Here is a 22,858-nt window from a genome sequence, read left to right as displayed (position 1 = left end):
CCTTCCTTCCTTTCTTTCTTTCTTTCTTTCTTTCTTTCTTTCTTTCTTTCTTTCGAGATTTTATCCATCCATTTGACAGAGAGAGAGCACAAGCAGGGGTAGCAGCAGACAGAGGGAGAGGGAGAAGCAGACTCCCCACTGAGCAGGGAGCCTGATGTGCGATCTGAGCTGAAGGCAGATGCTTAACTGACTGAGCCATCTAGGCACCCTCCCCCCGAGCATAGTTTCTATAAGTAATAGGCACTCAATAAATATTTGTACGATTTAAGTTTTAAACCCAAATATGTGCCAGACATGGGTGTTACCCACACCTTAGCTAATTTAATCCTCAGAGCAACTCTAATGAAGAAGACATACTTATTGTTCCCATTTCACAGATAAGAAAACTGAGGCCTAGAAAAATTAACTATCTTGGTGAGGGCCATTTAAAGATAGTAAGTGACAGAGATGGAATTAAAACCTATCTCTGCGGACTCCAGAACCCGAGGTATGAGCCACTGTGCTGTGTGACTAGATCCAGACTTGAAGGCGCTAGGTGAGATTTGGGCAGATAAAGAAGGACATGTGTGTACTGAGGAGCAGTTCCAACAGAGGCATTTGGTGAAAGTGACCGTGGTGGTGTGTCTGTGTCATGCATCTGGAAGAACCAAGTGAAAAGAATATGGAGGAGCCCATCCGAGAGACCATCCACATCCCTCCCATTCCTGTACTTGTTGCCTATAAGCATTTCACCGTCGTGGTCATCCTCAGTAGCAGAGGAAGCTCCTGGGGGAGGTAGTTTTCATCCTCTGTCCTTCTGTGCCAAGTCTGATGGATCTCCATCTGATGAGCGACAACATCTAAAACAGTAAAGCTGATGTAATGTCACTTTCTAAAGTTCTTTTACACCATCAAAATTTTTGAATGGAATTTTAAGTGGCTGATCCAAAACCTGGTACATCTGGGTATTAAAAATGTAGTTGTGACAACATAATTAAGGATAATTTTATTCATCCGCTTTACTGAAAGCTCAGGAAACTCTGGACAGATGGTCAGCTCATTCTCCTAAATCCCTTTTGTTTATTGAGCCTGTCAGAACCTTAGGAACGTGAGTCTTAGTATTGCAATGGAACATTCTTTTTTTTTTTTTTAAAGATTTTATTTATTTATTCGACAGAGATAGAGACAGCCAGCGAGAGAGGGAACACAAGCAGGGGGAGTGGGAGAGGAAGAAGCAGGCTCATAGCGGAGGAGCCTGATGTGGGGCTCGATCCCGTAACGCTGGGATCACGCCCTGAGCCGAAGGCAGACGCTTAACGACTGCGCCACCCAGGCGCCCCCGCAATGGAACATTCTTGAGATAAATAGTAATTCACAAAAAGACAAGGGAATTTTTTATTTAATCTCCCAATTAGCTGGTTTAGTTTTGTGTAATTGTAATTGCATGTTTGCTTTCTCTGCAGCTAGAATAAACCCTGGAAGCAAAACGAATAAAGAAGGCAAATTTAAAAATATCTACAGACACTGCCTTTTCACAAACTTTAAAATTAGAGTATTTTGTTATCAGGTCTTCATTATCACTTATGGTCTGGCACTGTCTTGTCCTGTACTGGAGTCTTTGTGAATGTAATATGCCTCCTGATTAGCTGGTTCAAGTTCTTCTTTGGTTACACCCCGATCTTTTTCAAAGTGTTAATATCACAAACATTGGTGACTGCAGTAAATAATACGGAGGAAGTGAAATCACTTCAAAGAAAACCTTTTCCTTTTTTTAACTGTTTTGAACATTTGTATTGTGAGTCATGGTTCCAGGAAGTAAGAAACTCCTACATCTTGGGAGTTTATTTTCCACATTCCATTAATAGGCTCTGGAAGAATGAACCAAACATTTGAAAATATGAACTATCGTTTTAGTTGAAAGAACTTTTAATTATTTTACCATGATTTCATTAAAGGAAACTTAAAAATTGAAATGGGGTGAAACACTTTTTTGTGAGCCAGGGAAAAGTTCTTCTAAATTTTTAAGATCTAAATAAGGCCTGCCTTCCTTAGAAGGTTTTTGTAGAAATACGCTAATCCTAGTGTATTGTCAGTGTGATGGGTTTTAGTTTATTAATTCATTCATCCATTCGCTAACATTCATTGAAAAGTGTATATTGAATGTATTGAAGTTCTTAAATCGGCATCCCCATGGGTGCAAAGATAAACAAGACCATTTCCCTGCTTTCCAGTAGCCCCTGATCTAGAAGGGAAAGCAGGAAATGCACCTGAATATGTAAAAGATAGCAGACAAACATCTTTGGAACCCTCAGTGAAGGAGGGCTGGAGGAGCCCTGGAATCATTTTCAGAGCAGCCGGCGGACCTTGTGCTAGGCTGGCCTCAGAGAGATAGATTGATTCAATCATCTCTCTCCCATCTTCCATTCCCTCCAGCTCCTTTCTATTACATATTTCCTTTTTCTCATCCTACTTCGATCTTTCTCATTTTTCTCTGTCTTCTTTCTCGAATCCTCTCCTGCTCGCTTACCTCTCTGTGATTCACATCTCACTTATCCCCAACCCCTCCATCTTCAGTTCTCACTCCCCTTTTTGGGGGTTCTCTGATTTGGAGAAGATTAATAGTTTGAGGGAAAATTTGTCAAAAGTGTTTTAGGTACAAAATTCCAGTTAGAAAAGAAATTAAGTCCTGGGGGTATGATAATGTACAGCATAGTGACTATAGTTTACAATACTGTATTGTATATCTGAAAGTTGCTAAGAGAATAGATCTTAAAAGTTCTCATTATAAGAAAAAAATTGTAACTATGTATGGTGGTGGGTGTTTACTAGACATTGTGGTGACCACTTCACAATATACATAAATATCGAATGGTTAGGTTGTACATCTGAAACTAATATAATGTTACATGTCCATTATATCTCAATTTTTTAAGTGGCAAAAAAAAAAAAAGAAAAAAGAAAAAAGAAAAAAAAGTTTTGAAAGGCTGCCCAGCCCTGGAGGGTGATCCTTCTTTGGTTTGATTGAGAGCGGAAGCAAAGAAGGGTGGAGGGAAGCAAGGCTGCTGGGGGGAAGGGTGTAGGCTGGGAGGAGGGCTGGCACATAGCACTTTCCCCAAACATTTCCCTTTTCCTTTTCTTAAAATGCTCCTCTCCCTTTCTTTTTTCTTTGCCTTTTTCTGGCAGGGAAGGATAGGTCCCTTTGGGAAGAGCTAGAGAAACTGGAATGAATTATGCAATCTTCCCTGGGGGAACCGGAGTAAGCTGGAAAAAAGCAAAGTCTTCCAGACTGCAGGTGGGGTGGCCCATGGGCTAGTGATAATCTTCTCTTCCCTTGCCTGTGCCCTCATTTTATGTGCAGCTTTCTTCATTTGATCCTTGCAGAAAGCCCAGGGTGGGGGTGGGGGAGGAAATCAGTATTCACATTTTGCACAAGAGGAAAGAGAGACTCAGAGAGATAAAGCAACTTGTTGGGGAGACTGGTCAGAATTGCAAACCTAGGTCTGCCTGATTCAGAAACCCATGTTCTTCCTGTTCTGCTAGCTTAGCAGGACCTTCTGGAAACTGCCGTTGAAACCCTGCCTTCGTCCCACCATCTCCTCTGCTCCTGGTTGCTTCCTGTTCCTAATGAGCAGGTGCATTTCCCAGGTTAACAATAGCCATGCTCCCTATGAGCCAGCTTCTTTTCTAAAGGTTGTGGGTGCATGGACTCTTGCTCTCATTGACCCATGAGGTCATCCACCTTACACAGATGAGAAACTGAAGCACAGACATGTGAAATGACTGCCCAAAGGACCACAGGGCCCGTCAGTGGCAGCACAAAGATCAGCAAAGTACGAAGGAAAGTACGAAGGGAAGGGAACGGTGCTGTCTAGGTGAGAGTTTCCCTTGCAGCAGGCAGATTCATTGTTTAAAAGAGGAACTTGCAGCCCCGGATGCCATGGTGTGCTGGTAAGTTTCACAAGTAGCTCTGGGGGGCAGGGCCCTGATTTGCAGCACCCATCCCAGAATATAAACATTCTTACCATGGTTCATTGCATGCTAGCAGTGATGTTGCTGAATGCCAAGTTGGGAAGGGAGGCTAACAGCACTCCAGAGCCTATGGGCTCCAGCACCCCACTAAAGGCATCTTCAGTTGGTGGCATGGGTGAAGGACCAAGCTACCTGACCTATTCCTCTCTGCTAACCAGTCTCCACCTTAATATGTGGCAGATATAAATAGCCTTTCTGGAACCATTAGTTTTTACTGGGGACACTTGCTTTGTCACCACTAAGGAACCTCTCTTCACCCAGACCCCTCTTTCAGTTCCCCTTACACCCTGCCATCTCTTTCTTATTTCTTCTTCATTCATTTCCTAATCACTGCTCCTCCTTCTGCTCCCTGGCACCCATACTTTCCGACTAACTCTCTGGTGGAGAAGCAGCATCGCAGGGTGGGCGAAGGAGCAGATTCTGCAGCCTGACCACTGGGTTTGCATCCCAGCTCTCGTTTACTAGCTGTGTGACCTTCGGCAAGTTACTTACCCTCTCTGAGCTTCAGTTCATCTGTAAAGTGTGGACAATAATTATACCTACTACGTAACATAAAGCCCTCAGTACTGTTGCCTTAAAGTGTTAGCTCCTTTAGGGGCACCTGGGTGGCTCAGTCAGTTCAGCGTCTGACTCTTGGTTTTGGCTCAGGTCCTGATCTCAGGGTCCTGGGATTGAGCCCTGTGTCTGTGGGGCTCTGTGCTCACCGTGGAGTTTGCTTGTCCCTCTCCCTCTGCTCTTCCCCTAGCTCACACTCTCTCACTCTCAAACAAATAAATAAAATCTTAAAAAAACAAAGTGTCTTCTCCTCTTAATTTTATTTACTTCTAGGTGTCCTCAAGCTATCTGAGCAGTCCCTCTTTCCACCTCCCTGTCCCTTTGGTGCCATAAAAAAGCCACAACCTCTGCCCTCTGCAACTATCCTGTTGTCCTATTTGGCTTCCTCTGAGTAGCCACGAGGTCACCCTTAGTCTCACTGGCTGCCCCACCCTGCCTTCCCGAGCCTTCCCCGCTGCCCACATGCGTCAGCCCGTTTCCCTTAATGGAAGTGGCAGGCCTTTTGCTTTCATGATAAGGAGAGTGTGGAGAATATAGGCCTTCCGGAGGCTGAGAGCTACTTAGCTACGTTGTTTCTCTTGCAACTGCCTCATGTTTTGGGATTGGGTGACTTCTGCCCTGGCCTTCCCAGTGGCCCAAATGTGAATACCGTGGTTTACTTTTTAGAGTGGAGCTGAGAATAGGTGATTTTTTTCTTTAAAAAAAAAAATGTTATTATAGCTCATATTTAGGGACCAAAAAAAAAAAGTTAAAAATGTCACTTGTCCTTGGCTAAGTTACGAATGTCGAATGTGTGGAATGGACCAGGGTGGGCTGGAATTTGCTACAGTAAGTACCTTTGTGCCAGTCCCCTGGTAGCCTTTCTGATCACTCCATCCCGGACCTGGCCCCAGGGAGGAAGAAGACGGGCCGAGATGGAGATGGCTAACACTGTATTATTTCTCTAATCCTTGGGGAAATTTTTTCTTCCACTAGGAAAAAGGAAGAGTTTGGTCCCTCCTTTCCCAGCGTCAAATGTGAAGAGTTATGCTGGCTACCTCACCGTGAATAAGACCTACAACAGCAACCTCTTCTTCTGGTTCTTCCCGGCTCAGGTAGGCCTGTGAGAGCACCCCCACAGGACACTAACCCTCAGGATGCTGTCCCAGGGAAGACATGTTAGCCTGCAAGCAATGTACTTTTTTTTTTTTTTTTGCATCTTTTAGATTTTTTTTTCTAAAAATAAGTGCCAGTGAATCTGTGTGGTGTTCCTGTTTATGTGCAGGAAACAAATGTTTGCAGGGAAGGTCCAACTCTTAAATTCCTCACAGCCTTATGCAGAATATTCACATTACCACCTTCTTCCTGCCACAGTCTCCTTAAGTCATTCTGTTGTTGTTTTGTTCTAAAAATACCTTGGGCGAGGTTGGGCGGTAAGCAGCCAAAGGATGATAAGGACTGGGGAGATTCCCAAAATGCACAGGTGGCACATGTCTAAGGTTAATTGACGGTGGACTTCCATGGCTGCTCAATCCATTGACTTCACAGTACCAGTTCTTATTTTTGTACTCACCCCTTCATGCATCCAGTACCCACTGAGTAGTACTCTGTGGGGACACAGAAGAGAGAGAAATGAACTTATTCTGGAAGACTTTATGGGGACAGGTAGGGAGGACAGCTGATTTAGGACTGATGTCCTAGAAGACGGATCACTCACCTTTTCAGGTCCATACACATACACAGCTGGGTATGTCCTTATACTTCACCAATCCTACTTAGTGCATGGTGGTGATGTCACACAATTCTTCAGTATGAACAAATCACTTTAGGCTCATGGGTACTGTTTGGGGGGTGGATATTGGTAGAGGGGCTGAGATGCATAAAAAAATTTTATCCCACCGCAGGATAATTTTCTATTTTTATTTTCCAAATTGGATTTGGTTTAGAAACCAGAGAGAACAAAGAAAAAACTATCCCTAGGGAGGGTAGTATTTATATTTGCGTGTGATTTGCATATAGCAGTGTTGCATATATGAAATTGTTTACTCTAGGGTAGTTTTCAAATTAAATTGCTCTTGTTGGTACGATTGGGTTGTATTTTCTTGACTTCTCACTTCTGCTTTCTCAGCCATGGCCTCTGCCATAGTTGACCACGTAGTTGTGGGTGGGAGGAAGCATGTAGGAGTTGGTGAGGAATTCCAGACGCTTTTTGGTTGGGCTCATAGTAGTCTTCAGGCTGTCACCTACTCTGGGAAGACTTTCCTGGGCCCTACGCAGTTTACTTCTTCTTTGGTGTTACTCTTGAGTGTGTAAGTGAGGTGCTCGGAGCACAAAATTAAAGGAGAGTTCTCACCTTCAGGGTTGTATAGGTGCCTTGTTGGCACCCAAGTGCCCTCTGGACTCCTGCTGCTGCCTCCCATTGGTGGAACCCAACTGGAGTCCCGTCCTTGGAGCTCTGTCTACCAGGGCACAGAGCATAGGAGAGAATGGACCTTCAGAAGCAGTGAGGGAAATATCCAAATGTCCAGTACAACTGTCTTAAACAGAATTGGTATAAATTACGCCTAGCAACATGACCTCATTCTAACAGGTGGAAATATTTTTGTGTGTGGTCTTGGAAATCCCTTAAACTTAATGCCTTTCAGAAACCACACTATGAATGTACATTTTTGATATCATACCTTTTAGTATCATTGAATGTAAGCATTTGTCATGAACCCCTTTGTATTAGTTCTGTATTGCTGCTGTGGTTTAAACAACACAATCTTATTATTTCAGAGTTCTGCAGGTCAGAAGTCTGACATAGGCCTCACTGAGCTAAAATTAAGGTGTCGGCAGATCTATGGTCCTGGAGGCTCTCGGGGAGGATCTGTTTCCTTGCCTTTTGCATTTTCTAGAAGCTTCTCACACTCCTTGCCTCATGGCTCCTTCCTCCGTCTTCACAGCCTGCATGGCGAGAAGGCTGAATCCTTCTAACATTGCATCACCCTGGCGGTACTGCGTGGTCACATCACCTTCTTTGACTCTTGTCTTCTGTTGCCCTTTTTTACATTTAAGGACCCTTGTGATTGCATTGGGCCTACTGGATAGCCGAGGGTAATCTCCATATTGTAAGGTCAGTTGACTAGCAGCCCAAATCCCATCAGCTACCTTAATTCCCAGTTACCATGTGGCTTAACCTATTCAAAGGATCTGGGGATTTGGACGTGGACACCTTTGCGGGGGGCCCTTACTCTGTGCCAAGTACTTGAAAAATTTGCCTAGATTTATCATTCTTAGTATGTTCTCTCTCAGTGATTCTCACAGTTTATTGTAGTTAAGAATTATCTCCAAATTTTCCCAGAAATTGACTTGTAAGCTGGGAGAGGCCAGCAAGTTGTAGAATTACCAGGTGGACCACACTGAGAGACCATGGTTCCAGCCTACAGACCACTGTCCTGTGGTTAGTGCTTCTGGACCCAATGTGATCCACACCCCTTTGTCCAGAAAGAAACACCTCTTGCAGCTAAACTGGTACACATGGAGGTGGTGTATTGTCCCATGCAGCCACCTGAGTGAGGGCTGGCATGTGGGCCTGAAGAGGGGAGTATAGCCTGGGGGTCAGCTTTCCTCACCCTGCTTGGTGTTCCCTTAAGGCCTGCTGGGGCTCCATCTCCCCTGAGCTCTCTGTCTCCCTTGGTCCCGAGACACCCCATTTCCAACTTTCTCTTCTGCTTTAGTGGCTGTTTCTAATACGAGGAAGTTCCCCCACTGACTTCTGCATGTTGAATCTCCAATGGTAATAACCCAGATTTGTGAAAACAGGAATTAATGGTGAGGGAAGTGGTCAAATGAAAACAAAACAAAGACTCAGTCCTTTCTTTTCTTCACTTGCCTCTGAGCAGGGGTACAGTTTCTTCTGGAACATAGGTGGTGCAGCGGGACTAGAAAGCCGGTCAGGGAAATGGGCTGAGATTCTGTCCCCTCTCCTGGTTGCCAGACTGACATCCGAACCCTCACTGCATTAAACAGTGACTGGGCTGTTGGGGTTCCCCCCACCTTCATTTAATGAAGACCTACCTCCGCATCCCTTGGCCAGATTATGCTCTTTGGGGCCCTGGACTATAGCCTGAAACACATTCTAAGGTGATCCCAGAAGACTTAAACTCGAGGCCGTCACAACAGGAAAGAAAATGCTTGAACAAGTGTGTTCTATTGGAAGTGACAGGCTCAGCTTCAGGGGAGAAACAGGCAGGATGAGAAGCTGGTACCCCTGATAAGCATCACCATGTGGCAGCCAGGATAGATGGCCCTGAGCCCGCCTTACCTGGGGAGCCCACACTCAGACTGGCATCTGACCCAGAGCAACCATTCCTGCCAAGCCAGTCGGGCTATAAATTATGAAACAGGCCAGAGTGGGTGAAGAAGAGAAAGCAGGAGAAGTGGTGATGCCCCAGCCGGCGGAAGAGTTCCTTTTGTTCGGCAGAAAGATTAGTTCGTTGCCTGTCACAGGAAAGCAGTGGATATTATCATCAGGAGAGAAATGACCCTTTACAAAAATTGAAGGTAGAGAAAATAAGAGATCCAGGAAGGATGCCCCAGTTGTAATATCCTCCGAGTATTTTTTTGGGGGGGGTTGCTGTTTCTCAGATTAGTTTTGTCTTCCTGTTATTTCTGTGAGACTCCCCTGTTATTGTATACAAATCAGTGTGTAATGGATTCTAGAGCTGGAAATTGGTGTGCAGTGGGAATGCAATGTGCAAGAGAAATAATAGGCATTTTATTTCACGGGAGAAAAAGTATAATGAAGCCAATAAACATGTCACAATTTTAACGACTGTTAATTGAACATTGACTATGTGCTAAGCGCTGTGCATTTTCTTCTTTAATCCTTACAATAAGCGCATGAAGAAGGAATTATTATCTTCGTTTAATAGATGAAGAGGATTACAGAGATTAAATAATTAGCTCCAAATTGCCCAACTAGAAATTGGCAGAATGTGAATTTAAAACTAGGCCTCTGACGAGAAATATTTGCTCTTGATCATTGTATGTTGATCCTGAGAAAAACTGACAATGGAAGGTGCTAGACTCCAGTCATTAGCATGATAGCTCTTGAGTTAGTCAAGCTTGCACAAAACCTTGGTTCGCATGTGCCAAGTGTGAGGATCGGGATACCTACTTGACAGCAGTTTTGAGACAAGTGAGAGAATGTGGGAAAGCCTTAGACTGGCGCCTGACATGTAATAAGGAGAGCTTCTGTTGCCATTATTTCATTATCATCATGTTTATCATTATTAGTTTTCCTGTTATTAATACAAAGACTGTGCAGAACTAAACCAGTCGCCATGTGGGAGATTAAAGAAGACCAAAAACAGGAGGCAGTTCCAAACGGAAGTCACTGAACCCAGCGAAGAGTGTAGCTTAATTGCTACTTGGTAAAGAAATTACAACGCAAACCTGGGGTTTTCCACATTTAAGAAGATAAAAAGGCACAGAGATGACTATTTTTATAATTAGAATTCTTCCCACTGAGAAAAGATACCCCATATTTGACTTTGTCTTAGGAATATAGGAATACAGAGGATTTGTTGGATTATTTGCCTCAAATGGAGTCCAAACCAGAGACATTTAGAGGTAGGCCTGTGGCCCCTCTACTGTGGGCCCCATCTTGCTCCTCAGGCCAAGGGGAATGGCTGGGATTCCTGGAATCTGAATATCTATCTGGTGACTGAGGAAGATCAATGTCATATTGAGGAGTCGGCAAGGCTGGGATAGGGTGAGGTACCCAGACTCCAGGAGTGACCTCTGTTTCCTGTAGCCATGCTCCTGTGTAGTCCCCTGCCATATTGAATCAAGGCCGGCCTTTGTGAGCAATGCGCTATAGAAGAAGGGATGGTGGGTGGCTTACTTCCAAGGCTACTATCAAGGGCAGTGCTACTTCCGCCTTGGTCTCTTGGATCACTCACCCTGAGGGAAGCCAGATGCCATTGGAAGGACACTAAAACAACCCTGTGGGTAAACCTGTATGGGGAGAAAGCGAGTCCTCACCCACCAGTCAGCACCAACGTCGGATGATGTTCACCCAGCCCAAGTCAGAGGACTGCAGTCACGGCTGATATCTTTTTTTTTTTTTTAAGATTTTATTTATTTATTCGACAGAGAGAGAGACAGCCAGCGAGAGAGGGAACACAGCAGGGGGAGTGGGAGAGGAAGAAGCAGGCTCATAGCGGAAGAGCCTGACGTGGGGCTCGATCCCAGAACTCCGGGATCACGCCCTGAGCCAAAGGCAGACGCTTAACCGCTGTGCCACCCAGGCGCCCCTCACAGCTGATATCTTAACTGTAATTTCATGAGACACCCGGAGCCATAACTGTCCAGCCAGACAGCCCCAAATTCCTGACCCGCAGAAAGCACGGGAGAATAATTGATTACTGTTGTCTTAAGCCACTAAGTTTTGGATACATGTTATACAGCATGAGATGACGACTATAGCCTCTTCTCATGTACTTTTAGGCTGTGACCGTGATATCTTTTGACCACTAGAACTAGCTCCAGTTCTGTCCTTTCACTTGCTCCAAGATGCCAGAGCTATGAACATTTTTTCCTGTTAGCAAGCATGATATTAAGCTTTGTCAGTAGAGGGTGCTGGAGGGACATTGCAGGAGGACGTTGGCTTCTCTTCCTGTTCCCTTGTCCTGTGTTTTGCTTTCTCTTGGCCCTGCTGTCCAGTCTGTCAGCAGTGCATGTGTGGGGACATCCAGTAGTGCCCTGCTCTCGCTGGGCTCCCAGACCACGAAGACCCTCAGCAAGCTTACAGTCCTGGCTCCGACCCAGTGACCACCTGGCTGCAGCTTCTTCAACATGAACACCATACATCCCAGTACATCCCATACTTTCCAGTGAGCCAGTTCCCTAGGTTCCCTAAGCCACTTCTCTGCAGCCCTCCCACCAGCCTTGACCCCCTGCACCCAAGGCTAGTTTCCTATAGCACTCCCAATATGGACACTGTGCCCTCAAACAAGTGGACTCCCCCACCAGACACAGACCACTTCTCCCTGGAGGCCTTTCCTACTTGCTTAGGGATTGTTGGCCAATAGTGAGCCAGGCAACCCAGTGAACTTCTCAGCCACCCAGAGGGTACAATCACCCCTTCTCCAGTGAGGTCTAGACCACAGCCTTGGGAAGAGCCCCATCCCTACCATATGAGTTTGTCCATCCATGGGCACTTTCCCTCAGCATAGGCTTTAGGGTTCTCCTTACATATTTATGGCTATCCCTTGTTATAATGAATATTTCTTTAAAATTTCCCTGTTCCATGGTGGACACAGGAAGCCTATCCAGCATGCTGGTATTTGGCCAACACTGAGGATGTGGCTCACAGGGAAGCAGATGCCCAGCAGTGAGTGGATGTGATACCCATGGTGGATGGGGACCAGAGCACACACTGGAATGTGTAACAGAATGTTTTCATGTAAAAAAATAACAAATTTAAAAATGGGAAAATTTAAAAATTAAAATTATTATGTGGTTTCTGTCTTCTGATTGGACCCTAATTAATATAGCCAACCCATTCTTTATCTTAATTTTTTATTTATTTTAATATAATTTTTTTTTGAGAGAGAGAGAGTGTGTGTGGTGGCGGGTGGGGGCAGAGGAGAGAAAGAGAAAGAATCTTAAGCAGGCTCCACGTCCAGCATGGAGCCCAACATGGGGCTTGAACTCATGACCCTGAGATTATGACCTCAGCTGAAATCAAGAGTCAGACACTTAACTGACTGAGCCACCCAGGCACCCCTAGCCAACCCATTCTAAATCCTTCTTTCCTGCCCAGAGACATCAAGGGCAGAAAGTGCAGTCAACTGGAAAGGCATCAGGAGCCGGGGCAACCAGTCTTCCTTATCTCAGCCTTATTCTGTCCAAAACCTCAGGATCACTCATCCGTGCTTCATTCTTCTGTCCTGGCAGATCAACATGCTTTGTTTCTCCAGGTATCTGGCAGAAGATGGCTACCCTACGGTTTCCACCTTTACCTGTCCTCGAACCTTGCAATTGACAGAGATCAAATAGCACTTCAGCTAGGGGCAGATGTGACTGGCCCACTTTGGGTCAGGTGTTCTTTCTTGGTCCAATCAGCTAAAGCTGAGGGTGCAGTTTCATGGCATATAAACATGGCTAATGGACCTTTTTTGTTGGTAAATGGAGAGTCAGTTCTTAGAGAAGCGTTTGTGGACTGAACAGATCTCTTAAAATATGTCTAACACAGAAGGCTGCAGATCCATTAGTCGTACAGCAAAGATTTGGAGGTCATAGACATTTGTCTTCAGACTTCCACTGTTTATCTTCTTTTTGCTGTTATTGTACTTATGGCATCAGAGATCTGGAAGAATAGAAGGTAGGTGAGATGAAACAAGACGAAAGTAGCTAAAAATGATAAACTATAGATCATTCCATCCATAGAAGTATTTGAACCACAGAAACCTCTATGTGCCTGATTTCACATGGAGAAGAAAGTAATTTTTTCAGCCATTTCTTTGTATCAAGAATGCAAAAGTCAGGCCCTTCTCTACTAGCCACCCCACACCCCCCTTCATTCTAAATTCCACCTTTCTGGCAGGAGGCACCAACAGAAAAGCCACAACTATCATGAAGGAATGAGAGCCAAGTACAAAGGTTAGGAAGGAGAAAGGTAGGGAAGATTCTGGTGGAGTATAAGTTGGCTCAGATGAATGAGATGACTCAAAGCTCAAGGAGAGTTGGTGCAAGCTTGGTAGTGATGTAAGGAGGCCTCAAAACAGAACAAAGGTTTGAGGAAGTTAGTTTTCCATGTGATGGTACAGTGGCAACAATCACAGCAAAGGAAGAGCAAGAGGTCAACACCAACCACTAAGTAAAACTCCTCCGAGAAGCACATAATGTCTTAAGCAAGTTGTTTATATGCGTTGAGAGTGTGTGTGTGTAGAACTGAAATCTTACTTCACTAGTTAACCATTCTAGTCACAAAACCCATTGCTTTAAATAACAAAACCCTGCCTTGATTAAACCATTCGTGTAGCAGCTGAAGTGTCAGCTGAACTGGGATCTGTGTGGCAAAATGGGAGTCCATTCAAACCTACTTGGGGGAATTTCAAGACATTTACTTGGGGTACTGATGACTTCAATTAGGACAGAACACATTACTTAAACCAAGCAAATGATCGACCTCTGCATATAGAAGGGTGAGGGGAGCTTTAATTAATTTACTAATTGCATTTCTCTTCTTAAGCGGTACCATCAATTTGGGTCTGTTAGGGGTTTAGTTGCTGCTTTCTCTTACAAAGTATGATGTTCCTTATGGGGTGGGTGGGAGGAAGGGGATGGCTCAAATATGTACCCGGCCCTGGGCATTGGCAGACAATGTTGCCATAATACTTGCTGAGATACCTAAGATTCCCTAGGGTCACTCCAATACGTCCACTGGGTAAAATGCAATCAAATTCCTTCAGAATACCAAAATTGGCAAGTCTTTAGTGCCACTCCCATCCCCCAGTACACCAACTCACTGCCTCAGTGATACGTGTGAAGCCTGGCTAGAAAGTTATCTCTACCAGGAAATACAGAGGAGGGCTTGGGAGGACAGAACAGAAGGTGGGTATGGTTTGATGAGGAGCGGGGTGAAAAGGAGGACTCAGTGAGGGGACACCAACCACGGAGGGCATGTCCGCATGGGGAACACTAGGGCAGGAGGGTTTGGTTTCATTACTGTTCACATAGATTCCTTTGTGCTCACTTAGAAGCAAGGAGAAAAGAAGAAACTGGGTGTTTCTAAGAATCCTTTTATGTACGGAAAGTCAAACCAAATGAAGGAGTTTCACTTACTTGGAATGCTGATCTGTTAAGACAGAGGGTAGATTTGTTCACCGTCACTATGAATACACATTGAAACGCGCTCATGTGGGCAGTGTGAAACTTCCGCCTGTAGGGATTCTAAAAAACTGAATATGTAACCTACTTCCCTTTGGGCTTTTCATTATGCAGCAAACCCTGAGGAAGGAGTGTCCAGGTTCATGAATTGGCCACCAGGGGTCACCAGAAGAATTCAAAGGGCTTCTGGTTTCTTGTTCACCAACAAAAGGTGCAGGTTTGTGGGACCTACAGTATGCCCACACTCTCCTGTTGGTAGAGAGATTTCTCCCTTAAATATTTATGACTCCTTTGTGTCCTTTCTCTTATATTTAGAATTTCTTTGTCCCTTCTTCGTCTCCAGTTCCTACTACACCACTCGGACCGATAGGTCATTAACAGAGATTTTGCTTTCTTTTTATTAAATGTATAAATGCTTATCAGTAGGGGATCATTCGTCTTTCAGGTCTTAGCTCAAACGTTAGCCCCTCACCAGACGCCTTCTTTAAGTATTCAATCTAATTGCTTTCCACTGCTCTCTCATATCACCCACTTATTTAATTACTTATTTATTACCTATCTTCCCACCTCACCAGAGAAATAATCAGAGCTCACGTTTAAATACATGGGCCAGGCACTGTTCTAAGTGCTGTGCATGTATTAACTCTTTGAATCTGTACCACAGCCATAGAAGATAGGCATTACTATTTTCAAGCAGAGGACACTAAGACCCAGAGAAGTTAAGCAACTTGCCCAATGTCACACAGCTGTAAAATAAGGTAGTTGGAATTCAAACCTAGGCAGTCTGGTAATAACTGATACTTAAGTATCCTACCTGTCTATGAGCGGAAGCTGGTCTGCATCCCCCACCTTAGAACGGTGCCTGTCAGTGTTGAATGTTAAATGTGTTAATACATTGTGGTAAATTCAGAATGCCATCCTGTTTAGTTAAATGATCATAGGTACTGTTATGAAAAGATTTTCAGAACATGTGAAGTGACCATAGCAAATATAGAATATTACATATAGCCTGGTCTTATTTTCGGGGGAAAAAAGGTATTTCACACATGGCATATATGACATCTACAAAATATTTATATATGTATGTGTTGGGGGAGTTAGAGAAAAATCTGGAAGATTAAACATCTCCATGATCATTTCTAAGGATCATGATTGGTGGGATGAGGGGGATTTTTTTAATACCTCCTTAAAAAAAATATTATTTAAGAATAAGTGCTTTCTTTATAACATCATAAGTTTTAAGGAAAATTTCTAAAACTTTTGAGAAAAATAAATCCCCATATTCTCTTGTTCCATACACTTTTGAATTATAGTTTCAAAATAATAAATACTCTAAAAGCCCTGGCCTTTGTGAATCTGTAAAGGAATTAGAGCAACTGTTTCTTATTTCATTTGAACTTAAGTTTTGCCATGTGGTTTTGTTGAGGAGGTCTTCATTTACTTTTATTCTTTCCTGAGTTGGGGGTGGAGAGTGAGAGAGGACTGCATTCTCACACTTGAGAGCTTAATAGATCACCCTGAGAATTATCACATGATAGATGCATGCCTTATTGTTGATGTAATTATTATTATATGTATGACATCAGGGTGTCATGCCATGTTACAGAAGTCTGCGTGCTCTAGTATACCTAACTCTCGGGATGTTAGCACTGAATACATAAACCTTTATTTCCCAGCGTCTGGCTTCTGTGTTTCATTCCAGGTAAGGGCAGCATTAGTTCGTAAGCTGGTTGGCGTATCCAAGTAGAAGGATGTGTGCATGGCATTTTCTTTAAAAACGGGCTTCCTCAAGGGTTGTTGAGCTCATTCACCTCCTTCAGGAAAGTACGTTTGAGGAGCAAGGTCAGCTGAGGTTGGAGGTGTGCACGCCGATCTCTTATGATTGAAGCATTCCAAGAATGCAGTGTCCTGTGCTTCAAAGTTGCATAATAAAGATGTTTGGCACCGTCGTGTTTGACTTCACTTTGTAGGGTGGCCTCTCAGGGTCAGGCTATTTTTCTGAGAGCCCGAGTTCCATCATTGTGCCAGGTCACAGGAAGGGACATGAAAAGCGAGGAGAGGCTAAGGCAGAGACCAGAAGGCCTGGGCACCGGAGAGGACAAATTTCTTTGTCCTCACAGATTCTCAGCCCTACCTCCACATCAGAACCACTTCGGGGCTTTAAAAAACATCCATGTCCGCCTCACCCCCTGACCCGTTGAGTTGGAATCACTGGGATTTGGGCCTAGGCAGCAATTTTTTAAAAAGCTGTTTTAATAGGTGGCCAAGGTTGAGAACCACTGGCTCACATGTAGCACACCGTGGCTTCTAGAAGCTCCTGTGCACATTAGGAAGGAAATGGGGGCTGGGTGTCCCCTGGAATGGGGAGATGCCCTGGATCTCACATCCCTGGGGAGGCCAGAACTGCTCCCACTGGGAGCCATTTCTTCTCCTCCTCTTGTACGCTCCCCTGCTGGGTGAATACAAGTGGACGGTGGTCCAGGTGAGTGGTATTGAAGAGCGAGTTGGAGGGTCTGAGGGGAGCTAAAAATCACTGATTCAAACAAAGCACCCACAGTTCGGGCCAGGCAGGTTAGGGCGGGGCTGGTTCTATTTATTCAGCCCAGCAGAGTCTGCAATATCATTTCATGATACATTTTCTCATGCCTGTGAAGTAGGCCTTGTTACCATTTGATGGATAAGGAAACTGGGCTGGAAGGCTCGGAGGGCCGGGGTCACACAGCTAGTTTGTGGTCAAGTAGAACCAGATTCTGTGCGGCTACCGATCCAGGGCTCACCCTGCATCCCCGCACCAGCCTTAGAAAGTTGTCTTTGAATTTAGTATTTCCTGCTTCGACTTATAAGACAAGTCTCTTGAATTCTTTATGGACGTTTGCAACCCTTGTGGCAAGGGGGCATAACTAGTGAAAAACCGACCAGGGAAGATATCAGCCAAAGGAGCAAGGAGAAACTCCCAACAACCCACTTTTCCTGTTCTCTCATTTATAGATCGTTTACTTTAAAACCATCTATAAATTCCGAGTGTTTCTTTATTACAGCAATAGCTAACGTGTGCAGAACACGTACTCTATGCCACTCACTAGACTTTGAAGATTAATTTGAGTCCTCCCATCAACCACAAGGCATAGGTACTATTATTTTTTTTCGTAAGTACTATTGTTGATCCCTATTTTACAGATGAGGAAACTGAGGTTCAGAGAGCTTAGGCAACTTGCTTAAAGCCACACAGCTAGTAGATAGTAAAGCCCAGATTTGAATCCAGTTTGGTGCAAGAGTTCACAGACTTCTGCATTATTCCGGGCTAACTCTTAAGAGTTAGAGCCCTGCTGATCTGAGGTCCCAGGCTGACTCCGGGCTCCTACCTTTTCTACCTGTTTCTTTAATTGTAATAATTGTTTACACTTATTATACCTTTTTCAGACATTAGGCATTGTTCCAAGGGCTTTACAAATTTTATCTCATTTAATTCCTCAATGCAGGAGAATGGACCCCAAGGTAACCCCCTAAAGAGAGGCTCTTGTCCAGCTTACAGCTGTTCTTACCACCACCCCTCTTTCTGCAAGGCCCCCTTGTCCCCTTTCTGAAGCTGCTAAAGGACTATGTCAGATTCTGGTGACTGGAGAAGAGAAATCCCTCTCCCCATCTGTCCTCACGATTAGAACCCTGTGCTCAGCTCCTTTTCCAGGTTCTTGGTGGTGCTGTCCTAGATCACTTCCCCTTGAGTCAGTCTGCCTCCACCCACAGCCTTCGCACATCATCCACGTGGGACGCAGCCAGGCCACTCAGACCTTTGAATGAAACACTGTGACTGGGTTAAGCAAGGGGTTGCCGGATTTCATTCTGAGCTGAAGCAATGAGATCCTTGCTTGCTGAGCCTGGTTGACCGAACATCAAAATGAGCATGACCCCCAGTGGGCGCTCACTGTCACATCCAACTGTGAGTCTCCCCGGAGCCACTTTGAGCTCCTTCCAGATTGCTCTAGAGGATTCACTTAGGGCTGGGTGGCCTGTCATTCACTGCTCTCACATCCAGCTCTTTTCTTTTGTGAGGGTTTTCCCCTCCCATTTCCCTCTGTCTGTGGCTTCATTCCCTGGCTCCTCTCATGGCTGGGTGGTTCTAGAACTCAGGTCTCATTCAGCTCAGGATCTCACTGAGTCCTTCCATAATTACTTGTGTTTAAAGGAAGCACTATTCTTTTCTGCCCTCACCCACTCTTTTTGTTTAAGATTTTATTTATGTGTCAGAGAGAGAGAGAGTGTGCGAGCAGGCGGGAGAGGCAGGCAGAGGGAGAGAAAGAAGCAGACTCCCCACTGAGCCAAGGAGCCTCATGTGGGGCTCGATCCCAGGACCTTGGGATCATGACCTGAGCCGAAGGCAGATGCTTCACCGACTGAGCCACCCAGGCGCACCCTTACTCGCACTCTCTTAACATCACCTTTATTTCCTTTCCACACTCTAATCATCGGGTTTATCCCTTCACTTACTTATGATCTGTATTTCCCATGAAAACGTAAGCTGGAAGAGAACAAGTGTTTTGGTTTTTTTTTTCCCCACTCACTGCCCTGCTCTGTAACTACTTCCAGCATGGTTCCTGACACATATGAGGTGCTCAACAAATATGTAAAGAAATAAGAAAGAAGTAAAGAACCCTCTGTCACGGAGGTTGATGGTATTGACTCTACTGCCAGAAGCTCATTTTCGTCCTCCCAACCCTGCCAGTGACCTTTTCTTACTTACCTCTTCCCTGTCTCCTCAATCAATTTGTGCCTTGCTTGGGGTTTTGTTGCTGTTGTTTGCACCGGCTAAACCACTCCAGGCCTGTGCGCTTCTCAGTTCCCTCGTGTTGAATGAAGTGGCTGCCCCTCTTGTGAACAACACCCTCTTAGTGAATCAAATCAGAAAGGCTGTTTGGGCTCCCAGTGAAGAGGGCAGACTGTCACTGAGGAGGATGGATTCTTTGCTGTGCCTCTATGGGAATGTGTTGGTCAAATGCAAGTTTAAACAGCTAAAAAAATAATAATAATAACTGTGCCCTAGGCAGTATACTGGGTTTCTAGGGGCATACAGAGGCAAAACTTCTATATTCAGCTGGTTTTCTGGCTATGGGCAGGAAAAGACTGCACTGAGCAAGATAGATACTGGTATTATGATGCAAATAGTAATTCAAGGCAAGAGATAACCAGCCCTTGGCTTGTAATGGAGAGCGGTCACTGGGGTCTGGGAAGGCTTTGGGAGATGAAGTTGAGGCGGTGAACGACGCGGCATCTGAATAAGGTTGCTTGAGCGTATTCTTCTGCTTAGGACAGTGTGTGGTCACTGGCTTCTTTGTCCCCTTTAGGTAGACCCCACGGTTGCTCCAGTGGTCCTCTGGCTGCAGGGAGGGCCTGGAGGTTCATCCATGTTTGGACTCTTTGTGGAACACGGACCTTATTTTGTCACAAGTAACATGACGCGTAAGTATTGCTTGGACTCTATTTTCCTATGGAGAAGTTTTCACCTGAACCTTATATCTACTCCAAGAAAAAATGAAAGTGTATATGGAACCACAAGGAATAACGTAATAGTTTTAGATGATAAAGACATAGCTCTCTGGCGATGAATGTCCAAGAAGGAGGAGCCACCAGGGTGAGTGTCCTGGCTGGGCTGCATTCTCCCTTGAAATTCAGGTGAAAGTTTCTAAGCTATTTTCTTGCAGTCTGCTGCTGACTCAAGCAATCTGGGCTTATGAAAACAGTTGGTATCTATTACTCTTTGGGCAAGCTCTTTTGCATGAGACTAATGGGTGGAATTATACCCCTAATTATTCACACAAACTGAACACTGTATGGTTCAGTCGCATAAATGATCAGATATCCTGGAAGCAGGATGCCGCGGGTGGGGGCGGGGGCAGAGGAAGGAGTGGAGGAGGCACATCTGGCTGTCACCCCGGTTTACCTCCATCTCATTTTTGGGGAGTGGGGGAGATTGTTTACTTTCCCTGGGTCAGAATTTGGAGGGTGAACCATTCTGTGACTCAGGTGTAAAAGCATGTCTGCCAAATCTGTTGGAGTTGTTCTCTTTGGCATTGGTTGGGAGGAAGAGGATTCAGAAGGATCAGACGTTAAGAAGGGTTGATTGGATCAGACAGATGGGTTTATCCTATAGGTGGCGGATGAGTTTTTTCCATTGAACCAGTTGCATGGGATCTTGTTTCCAAACGTCATCCTAGATGTAGAAAGCCTCTAGGTCCAGGAAAAGTAAAGGAGAGGACAAAAGAAGGAAAAGGTGCTGGTGTTTATTCCCTACTGTGAGAGTAGGAAGCAATGTCAAAGGGACACCGGGAGTTGATTGATAGGGTGGGGACAGGTGGGCTTGTTGGGCTCCTGAGCAAAGCTGGGCCCTAGGTGGGATGTTTTGTTAAAGACCCAGTCTCAAACCTCTTCTCTGTTTTGCTAGTGCGTCCCAGAGACTTTTCTTGGACCACCACACTTTCCATGCTTTACATTGATAATCCAGTGAGTATCTGACTGTCTTATGAAATGTCAGTGTGGGCCTCTCTTATCTTTTTTCTTTTTATAAAGTACATTTAGGAAATGGGGAGGGAAAGGAAATAGAGATTTAGGGGTTTTTTGCTTTTTAAAATAGAATTTAATCTATTAAAAAACACATTTGAGATTTAGTTTTTCCTAACATGTATCATTAAATCCGAGTTTGGGAATTTTGCTTGCTATCTTCTCTCCTTCTCTCATTTTTAATCTTATGAAATATCCTGGTCAGTGCATTATACCAGCCAAGATAAGGAATTAGTTTCTTTCCGCTGATGATATGGCTTCCCCACATCATGGGTTATTATATAGTATTAGAATTCCTAATCTTTCTAACAGAGTTCTAGATTTAAAAAGTCAGAACTGGTCTCCCTCATTTATCACAGTGTGTCTCATCTCAGAACAAGAAGTGGAATTCTCCTTGGGAAGTTCTTCTGAAATTGAGTCCAATAAACATCAAAATAGGGGAGTAACTTTAGGGTCAGCTTCTACTGCAAGAGTATCTGTACCCCCTAACGAATTTCTCTGATATCTCCCACTTCCCAGATGGTTCAAAGAGAGAACAGATAAATAGGGAGAAAAAGGAGTCCCGCATACCCATTTCCCCCCACTTTTGCACCAAGTTTTGTCCACCATCCTCTTTCCTAGACTATAACTGCATATTTATGCTGCCTAAGTTGAATGAAATGTCCTGTCCCCTTGTGTGTTGGGGAAAACAAAAACAAAAATGCTTAGATGTAGTTGTGGTGCGTCTCTTAGACAAATTATTGACACAGAATCGGTGGTAGCTTCTTCTTAATTTTACAGCTTAGTTGTCTAGGAACTTCTAGGTATAAGGAAATATTAGTTTAAAACTAATCTTTATTTTAAAACCTACCTACTGAAGGTGAAGGGGCTTAGTGGCCATATTTCTCACAAATGAAAAATCAAAACAACCCCCCCCACACACACACACACTCTTTTATCTCCAGCCTAGAGAGTTCCTTCTTGTCAGGACAGAGCAGTGCACTCTCCAGGCTTCAGACAGGGGACAACTTTGGGTCTTTTGATACTGTAATGGGGGCCAGGAAAGGTGAATTCCTCCCCCTTAAGTCAACATCTGGCAGGGTCCCCATGGTAGAATCAGGACAGCTCAGCCACTGACCCCAGAGCAGAGATTTGTGTGGGGTTTGTTGGTTTGTTTGTTGTTTGTTGTTTGAGAGAGAAAGGCAGCACAAGGGGTTTGGAGGGGCAGAGGGAGGGGAAGAGAGAGCATCCCAAGCAGACTCTGCACTGAGCGCAGAGCCTGAGTACAGGGCTCGATCTCACGACCCCGAGATCACAATCTGAGCCGAAACCAAGAGTTGGACGCTCAGCTGACTGAGCCACCCAGGCACCCCGCGCTGATATTTTATTTGGGCTTGGAGGAGGGGAGAGGAAAACGGTGAAATGCAGCATCCACCGGGGACAATGGCTAAATGTACATGGGGTAGAGGCACAAATCCGAGGTCAGAGGCTGGGCCTGTGGAATCAGGTTGATTTCCTTCCAGTGTGGTATCTCCTGGAGGGCTCTGAGGCATGTGCTTCTCTCTGTTTACACCTGCTTATTTATTTCACCTTCAGGTGGGCACAGGCTTCAGTTTTACCGACGACCCCCAGGGATATGCTGTCAACGAGGATGATGTGGCACGGAATTTATACAGGTAAAAGGCCCTGGCTCCCTCTTGGCCTTCTTCAGGCCAAACATTTTTCTATTTCAATAGGGAAATTCATCCAATAGTGTGAGTATTACTGATTGGTCCTTGTGGTCTAATTCTCAAAGACATTTTAAGAATACTTCCACATAGGGGCGCCTGGGTGGCAGAGCGGTTAAGTGTCTGCCTTCGGCTCAGGGCGTGATCCTGGTGATCTGGGATCGAGCCCCACATCG

At 44.8% G+C, this 22,858-nt stretch overlaps 1 protein-coding gene across 2 annotated transcripts in view; it reads left to right on the top strand.

Moving 5' to 3' along the window:
• Positions 1 to 22,858, top strand: part of CPVL (carboxypeptidase vitellogenic like) — a 126,076-nt gene that overhangs the window by 23,492 nt on the left and 79,726 nt on the right. Inside the window, exons 1-5 of one of the 2 annotated variants that reach the window (XM_057304487.1) lie at positions 5,060 to 5,391; positions 5,539 to 5,657; positions 19,764 to 19,878; positions 20,861 to 20,919; positions 22,552 to 22,631. In XM_057304487.1, coding sequence (XP_057160470.1) covers positions 5,346 to 5,391; positions 5,539 to 5,657; positions 19,764 to 19,878; positions 20,861 to 20,919; positions 22,552 to 22,631 — 419 coding nt within the window. In that variant the 5' untranslated portion in view covers positions 5,060 to 5,345. Of the gene's footprint in view, positions 1 to 5,059; positions 5,392 to 5,538; positions 5,658 to 19,763; positions 19,879 to 20,860; positions 20,920 to 22,551; positions 22,632 to 22,858 lie in introns of those variants that run through there. The other variant, XM_026508474.4, reaches the window with a different exon arrangement.

This window comes from Ursus arctos, unplaced genomic scaffold (genome assembly GCF_023065955.2).
Source record: "Ursus arctos isolate Adak ecotype North America unplaced genomic scaffold, UrsArc2.0 scaffold_3, whole genome shotgun sequence".
NCBI classification, from domain to species: domain Eukaryota; kingdom Metazoa; phylum Chordata; class Mammalia; order Carnivora; family Ursidae; genus Ursus; species Ursus arctos.
This window is presented reverse-complemented; position numbering and strand designations above follow the sequence as displayed.